Source organism: Lipotes vexillifer, unplaced genomic scaffold, assembly GCF_000442215.2.
Source record: "Lipotes vexillifer unplaced genomic scaffold, Lipotes_vexillifer_v1.1 scaffold39, whole genome shotgun sequence".
In the NCBI taxonomy this organism is placed as follows: domain Eukaryota; kingdom Metazoa; phylum Chordata; class Mammalia; order Artiodactyla; family Lipotidae; genus Lipotes; species Lipotes vexillifer.
In genome coordinates, this window is record NW_006787038.1 from 2,789,816 (window position 1) to 2,798,073 (window position 8,258).

At 43.0% G+C, this 8,258-nt stretch overlaps 2 protein-coding genes across 2 annotated transcripts in view; one reads left to right on the forward strand and one right to left on the reverse strand.

Annotated features, from left to right (window-relative positions):
- Positions 1-3,773, forward strand: part of TTLL5 (tubulin tyrosine ligase like 5) — a 318,465-nt gene extending 314,692 nt beyond the window's left edge. The window contains exon 32 of the mRNA XM_007459755.1: positions 3,113-3,773. Within this exon, the coding sequence (XP_007459817.1) occupies positions 3,113-3,135 (23 nt within the window). The 3' untranslated portion in view covers positions 3,136-3,773. The remainder of the gene's footprint in view (positions 1-3,112) is intronic.
- A 2,743-nt stretch (positions 3,774-6,516) lies between these two features.
- Positions 6,517-8,258, reverse strand: part of TGFB3 (transforming growth factor beta 3) — a 20,995-nt gene continuing 19,253 nt past the window's right edge. The window contains exon 7 of the mRNA XM_007459756.1: positions 6,517-7,750. Coding sequence (XP_007459818.1) covers positions 7,592-7,750 — 159 coding nt within the window. The 3' untranslated portion in view covers positions 6,517-7,591. The remainder of the gene's footprint in view (positions 7,751-8,258) is intronic.

Genomic DNA, 8,258 nt, shown 5'->3' on the forward strand with positions numbered 1-8,258 from the left:
AAAAAAAAAAAAAAAAAAAAAAGCCTAACCCTTATACTCTTAAATAATGGGAATGAGAGATAGGGAGCCATGTGTGACTTGTCTTACTAGATACCAAAAATTATTATCAAGATTATTATCAAGGGAGACTTGCTTGTGTGGGAAAAAAAATGAAAGTAGATCTGTTCTTCATACCCTACACAATTTTAGTTTGAATTAAAAACTTAAATACAAAAGGCAAATGTGTCAGTATTTTTGTAAGACGTTACAGGACAATACATTATGACCATAATGTAAGGGAAAGATTTCTTAAATTAGACCCAGAAAGTGCAGACTAGAAAGGTGAAAACTGATCAATTTGACTTTGTTCAAATTAGGAACTTCTGTTCTAAGACACCATAAAGATGTTGTGGGGTTTTTGTTTTGTTTTCCTTTTATCCTTAAGTTTCTTCTCTATTAGAAATACATGCTAAAGTATTTACGGGTGAAATGATGCGTTATCTTGGGTTTTCCTTGAGTTATTCCAGGAGAAAAAACATGGGGAGAGAGATGGAACAAAAATGGTAGGACGTTGATAATTATCGAAGCTAGAGGATGAGAACAGGAAGGTGTCATACTATTCTAGTTTGTGTGTGTTTGAAATGTTTTATTTTAAAAGGTTTTTTAAAGAAACCATCCATTTTTATGGTGACTGCCCTGGATTTTCTGGAAGTTTTAACATTTAAAACAAAATCATTTTCTGAAAAGGTCACCTGTTAATTGTATATCTAAATGCAATCTAATTTTTATCTCTGAACAGGACTTTCCTTATAAATTAATAAATCATGAAACAACCTCTTTAAAAAAAAAAAGATACCCTAAAGAGATTGAAGAAACAAGTCACAAACTTGGTGAGGGTGTTTGCCACACACCCTCAAAAAATTAGTATCCAGGTATTAAGCAAAGAACTTTAAAAATCAATAAATAGTTTCTTAGATATGACATGAAAAGCATAAGCAACAAAAGAAAAAATAGACAAACTGGACATCATCAAAATTTTTAAATTTTGTGCTTCAGAGGACACCGTCGAAATGACAGCCCACAGAATGGGAGAAAATATTTGCAAATTATGTATGTAACAAGGGACTTGTATCTAGAATATGTAGAGAAGTCTTCAAACTCAATGATTAAAAAGACAACTCAATTTTTTAAATGGGCAATGGATCTGAACAAGGCATTTCTGCACAGAAGATATACAGTGCCAATTAGCATATGAAAACATTCTCAATGGCATTAGCTACTAGGGAAATGCAAATCAAAAGCATAGCAGAATACCACTTCATACCCACCAGGATGGCAGTATTCAAAAAAAGACAATAACAAGTGTTGAGGATGTGGAGAAATTGGAAGCTTCATACTCTGCTTGTGGAAATGCAAAATGGTGCAACTGCTTTGGGAAACAGTTTGGCAGGTCCCCAAACCATTAAACATAGAGTTACCATTATAACCCAGCAATATGTATATAACCCAACAGAAATGAAGACATATGTCCAAACAAAAACTTGCACTTGAATGTTTTTAGCAGCATTATTAATAATATCCAAGATGTAGAAACAGCCCAAATACCCATCAACTTATGAGTGAATAAATAAATATAGTATATATACACAACAGAGTATTATTCAGCCATTAAAAGGAATAGCATACTGATGCATGCTACAATGAGGATGACCCTTGAAAACATTATGGTAAGTGAAAGAAGCCAGACACAAAGGACCGCATATTATATGATTCCACTTAATATGCAATGTCCAGAAAAGGCAAATCTACAGAGACAGAAAGTAGGTTAATGGTTGCCTAGGTCTGGGGGGATGAGATGTATGGGGGTGATGGCTGAGATGTGGATTTTCATTTCCTTTCGATGAATATGTTCTAGACTTGATGGTGGTGAGGGATGCACTCTGAATATACTAAAAGTCACTGAATTTTACACACTGGATGGGTAAATTGAATGGTATGGAATTATATCTCAACCGAGCTATTTAAAAACATCAAGAAGCAACAACTCAATAGGAAAATAAGCAAAAGGCATATCCAGGCATTTTGCAGAAGACATAACATGTGTGTGTAATACTAGATACTTGAGAAGATGCCCAGCCTCATTCCTAATCAGTCAGATGCTAATTAAAACCACAGGAGGATACCATCATATCCTCACTTGATTCGCAAAAATTTTAAATTCAGGCAATACCGCTTCTCCACATGTAGAGGAGGTTGAGGTCGCGGGGGAAGCTCATCCACTGGCAGAGTGGGTATGAATTGGTACAGTTGCTTTGGAAAATAAGCTGGCATCATTTTTAGAGGGTTGAAGATGCAAGTATTTATGACCCAACAATTCCACTCCTAAGTGTCTATCTAAAGAAATTCTTCCAGTTGTGTACTGAGATCACATGTAAGAATAGTCACATAATAAAATAGCACTATAAAATTCAAAACCACTTAAAACTAAAATAAAATGTGTAGGGATATCAGTGTATGTAGTAAATAGACCTGTTTTTTAAAAGCAAACAAGGGGAAGATAAACCCAAAATTCAAGATAGTGGAAATGAGAAAGAATTGGGAGGGTCTCACAGGGGATTTAGGGTAATAGTAATGTTCCTTTTCTTAAACTGGATGGAGAAATGTAAATGTGTATTTTGGGGGTGGAGGCAGGGGGTACAAGGCAGAGTGTTATCTGATAACCCAGCATGGAGGGAAGATTTAGACAAACTCTAGAGCGTGCATAGAGCAATTTTTCCATGTGGTTCAATATTGAATGCTAATAATGCTGACTCTGAGTTTCTAGAAAAGGCTAACTTATTTAGCATCTTTTATTTAAGAAGCAGAAGGGATAAAATGTTCTTATGGGGGGCCGGGAGAAACTAAGAAAACGACACAAAAAAGAAGCAGCAGCAGAATGGGAGAGTTTTAGAACCGTTTCCAACAAAAGTAGTTAAAATTAATAGTTTTTTACTTCAAAGTGATCTTCATTTATTTGGGCCACAGCTACTTTATCCCTCAGTAATGCTAACTAATCCAAACATTCCTGTAAATTAGTAAAACCCCACGTGCTCATTTCAGATACTCAGTGGTTGGCTGACTTCCTCTTTTTCAGATCCCGCTCACACTAAAAGATGAAGCACAGACACGCGGAGGGGGAACCTATCCACTACTCCACTACTCCTGGGTGCGTGACTCCAGTGAAGCATCCACCAGTGCTGCAAGGGGTCCAGAGTATTTTCTTTTTTTTTTTGCTGTTTCAGTCCCCAGTGCCTACCAGCAGAAGTGGCAGTAGATTGTTGCCTATCAGCCAATCCAGACTTTTCCTGAGACGACAGGAAAACATGTCAGCTCCGTTTCAGTGGAACTTGGCAGTGGGGACATTCAGCGGAAGCGATACATACCCCATCAGAGCACACGTGTATCTTTTACCCCTTTCACCCCCTCTCCCACCTGCTTAGGTCTTCTCTGTCCCTCTCCTGCTACCACACAGAGATGATATAAAAGAGGCTCTTTGGCTATTTGCATTTTGCTTCCTCTTCTTTTCCAGATTGCAGTGTTAAGCTTTACCTCCTAAAAGCCTAAAATCCCAACAACATTATGTACCAAAGTTGTTCTTCCCTTGCAGGAGGGTTTGGGGGAAAGGGGGAGTTTATATCACAAGTTTCCCGGAGAGTGAAAAAAAGTCCGTGTGCTGCTGACCACGTGAGCCATGGTAAAGGCACCCTTTGGAATTACTGATGTCTAAAATTAATAAAGTAAGTCTATTTTTATTTTCTTTTTTTTCCATTTACTAATTTCCAAACAACCAGTATTCACAAACGAGACTGAAATAGGCCCAACTTCTCATTTTATTTCATCGCTGGGCAATTTTTTAAACTTCAGGTAAGAAATGTGAGCTATAAAGAGATGTTTTATTCTTATATTTGGTTTCAGCAGATGGTGGGTCCAGGCTCTTCCCCAGGGGCAGCTGCAGCACCTGGGAGGCTGGGGCATGCAAATGTCTCCATTGTCAGACCCCAGCAGACGGGTCCTCCAGTGGCACGTGAATCTGTATCCAGTTGCACAGTGTTTACCTAAACAGTTCATCAGAACGGTGCAGCTCAGCCCCCTGGTTGCTTTCTGCTTTACCTCTGCTTTACCTCTGCTTTCTTGCTTCCTCATCTGTCCTAGGTCCTCTCTCTGGCCTCCACTGGAGAAAAGGTTGAAAGGTGACTGCAGAGCCCATTGAAGGTTGACTTAGCTGCCACAAGGAGTTATTGGGGGAGAATCCAGCATCTGGGGTTTCCACAACAAAGTCCTATAGATTCAGCATTGAAATCCTAAAAGAAAAAGGACCCCCAAAAAGGCAAAGAGAAGAAGGGCTCTATTGCCTTCCTGGTGAATGAAAACACCCCACTGAGCCCCACTGAAGCATTCTGTTTGCTTGTGAGGGATGAAGTCTATCAGTTGTGGGAGAAAAGAGAGCATTCCAGGTGTCCCTGTGGCTTCTGGTTAGTAGTTTGAGGACCATCTTAACTGTTTTGCTACTTTGGTTATGAATTGGTTAGTAGACAAATTGGAATTCCTTCATAGTCCCCTGCTGATGTGTAGAATTGGGAAATAAGGTGTCTGGGGAGACTCACCGTACGGTTCTTGTAAAAAAGCATAAGAGGGTATGAGCCCAGTAAAAGCACCTTTAGACCAACTAGAGTGTTTGGAATTGCCCTAGGTAAGCATCAGAGTTGAATCCTCAGGCTGAATTTCTTACTGCATTCACCATGTGCTGATCAGGCGTTAAGACCAGACTCCAGATCTCTTCCTTCATTTACCCAAGTACTTTAGTGTCATTATTATTGGTATTGGACTTCTCTTGGTAACAAACCAAGCAAATCATATGATCCTCCCTCCAACAGTAGTGTCCCTCCTTACCCTTCCCCAAAACAGGCACGTATTTTTACAGATGGACAGACAAATGGTTTAAGTTTCTATAGTGCCTGTAAGTGACGTGTCGAATGGGGAGGCTGGGCTAAGATAAGAATAGAGTCTAACATAAAAAGAAGATTTGGGATCACAGTGGGTCTGTTTGCTTTGGGATACTTCAGGAAACACTGCTCATTGCCTTGATTCATTAGGATGAACCCTCAGGCCAACGTTCTAATGATGTCTGATGAGGTTGGATAAAAAGGAGGATTTGGGACTTACCCGGCGGTGCAGTCGTTCAGACTCTGCACTTCCACTGCCGGGGGCTCGGGTTTGATCCTTGGTCAGGGAACTAAGATCCCACATGCCGCAGTGCGGCCAAAAAGAAAAAAAAATGTTTATTCTAGGCCCTGTAAGATTATTTCCCTCTTCCTCATTTAAGCCTCAAGGACCAACGATGTCAGGTATAAGGCACTGCTTCTCAAAATACAGTTTTTTAGGTAGGCTGGACCTACTCCAGTCCTAAAGACATCTCTAAAGCTGCAGCCTGAATCTGTACATTTTAAATAAGCACCTGAGTGATTCTTCTGCCCATTGAAATTTGAGAAGGACTGCCATCAATGAATAGACTGAAGTTTGGGCTGGCTATGGCCATGGCTGAAGAGCTAGGCATGCTGCATCCCCTCTTCAGACCCACTGGCTCCCTTGGGTGAGATAGAGCACAATGCCACCAGATATGATTTTACAGCAGGGACATAGGTCCTGAAATAGAGTGGAAGTAAATGGGTGCCACATAGGATGAAGTCTGAGAGAGGAGCCCTTAGAATTGCCTGAGCATAGGTGAAGCAGGAAAAGAGTCTCAGTGACCAAATTCAGGAGTTTAATTTGGGACGACTCCAGACACGAACATATTGTACACATCCTTCCACCTTCAAAATTTTCGCTTCAGATAGACGACTTTTTTACCAGTGGTAAAGTAATTTCTAGAGGAACGTGTTTTTCAGGAGCTGCTAGATGGTTCCTCACTTATTGCAGATGGTTGCTTCAGGTGGACATGAAGCCACAATAGAATTCTGCATTGCTCTGGCATCCATGACCTCATAAGAGAACTATGGGATTGCGCTTTTCTTGCCCTCCCCCATTCCCAAATCCCTGACAAGAGGCCCATCCTCTGAAAAGGAGTCCCTGGTGAGCTCTTTTAGGCTCAACCTGGTAACAGAATTAGCCTCATATTCTTAGGCCATTTGCCACAGACAGTTCCTCTAATTCTCAACTGAATTTATAGTGAATGTACAAACCAACACATTTCCATATGTGAAATCACCCCAAGTGACTTTGCCCACAACTAAATGGAGGTCAAATTCATATGCTTTCTGCACATCTGAGCCACTGCCTCTGTGTGTCTGAGGATAATGTATCCAAGACGGAAGGGAACACAAACAGTAGTGCAGCCCTCTCAGATGGCAGAAGGCAGTGCAGTGTGTCACTGTCAGGGGAATTCACGGTCAGCAGTGTTTCGATGTTTGAGATTTTCAGCCCCCGATTCCAGTTACCTCTGATCATTAGATGTGAACATGGAATTAAGAAGAGGGTAACTAAGGACACACTGAGTCAGACTTACACCTTAGAATAAGGCTTTTATTGTTTAGAAACAATCTTCCAGAAAATGAAATGATCCAAGATTCCCCAAAAATATTTATTTATACAAAGATTTTGAGAGTAATATTTGTATTTGTCTTTATACCTCAGTCTATGCGTCTGGGGCCAAGTCGTTGTGTGGCACTTGTGCAACTTCCCCGCACGCCTCACACGTTGTAGCACCTGCTTCCAGGAACACCAGATGAGCACAAGGTCTCGGGGGGGTCAGGAGGGGAAACCCATAATGCCCAAAGGCTGCAGAGACCCAAAATCCAGATATGTGCACCCTGACCTGGAAGGTGTCTAGCCAAATGTCCAAGGAGAAATACGATCTAGGAAGAAGGCGAGAGGAGGAACCCAGGGGGCAGACCAGAGAGGGTTAATTCCCACCCTCTGCTGCTGAGTTCAGCATATCCATAGGGCCCAGGAACTGCATTACCTGGATTCCGCCCCCCGCAACCCCGTAATGACCCTTGATGCTGACTGACGTCCAGGGGACAATTTGCAAAACTAACAGATGTGTCCATAATCCCAGGTAAGTATGAGATACAATTCTGGGACTTTGTCTTGGGAACCTGCCTGAAGAAAAACACTTGCCTTGTATGACGTAATCCAGGTCCCCTCGAGCAGACGTGGGGCAGTGGTGGATGAGCAATCTGACCTCAGCTCCAAGTGTCTTCCAGTCTGGCCCCCCGGCCATTCTCTGCCCTTCCTCCTCCCTAGGGCATCCCAAACCCCATGACCCTGCGACGTGTCGACTTGCCATCCCTCTCCCTCTGTCCCCACCACCTCTGTCTATGACACAGAAAATCCATGTGTTCCGTAGAGTTCAACCTTCCCCTAATCAAACCCACACTTTCTTTACTACAGTGATTCTCAGAACCAGCAAGAAAGAGAAATGTTCCAAAAGGGAACCCCCATCTCAGCCATCTGCCTGGAGCTGAAGGTTGTGGGCCAGGCCTCAAGGTGAGGTCCATCTCTTTTGTGTTTCCCGAGGAGCAGGCAGGCAGGCAGGCAGTGGCAATCCCTCCTCTCTCTCTGTAGCAGGCGGGCCTCAGCTGCACTTGCAGGACTTCACCACCATGTTAGAGAGCTGCTCCACCTTGGCGGTCCTCCCGACATAGTACAGGATGGTCAGGGGCTCCAAGTCCTGGGGTACGCAGCAGGGGGAGGCCGAGGCTTCAGGGTTCAGGGTGTTGTACAGTCCCAGCACCTGGGGAGGGAGGCATCATTGAGAGGTTGGAAAGCCGAACCTCAGGCCAGGGGCCCAGGGTCTCTACAAGGTCTAGGGGCTGCTCCAGAGACTCAGCACGTGGTACATGGGCCCCTGGTGCTACTGCAGAGGAACTGGCGGAACCCAGTTCGGGTGAGTGGCGGGTTACTGTTCATCCACGCGGGATGCAGCACGTGGCGTTTGAGCGTTATCGGTTTAAGCATAACCCCCATAACTGGGGGACTTGGAATTGATCGTGAAATTCCCTTGGCTGTGAAGAAACACCCCTGTATTGGTTCCTCCTAGCCGTAACTGGTCACTTCGGTGAGAACCATTCTCACTAAACATTGCCTTGAGCCATTTACTCAGTGCCAGAGTATAGGGCCCCAGAGAGGATGCAGAAACAAGGAGCTATGAGGAAATATGCTTCACAAGTTACTGCCCTATCTTGGATTCCTCTTGAGGGAAAGACAAGCTAGGTTCGGTCGTGGACTTCCCTCTCTTTCCC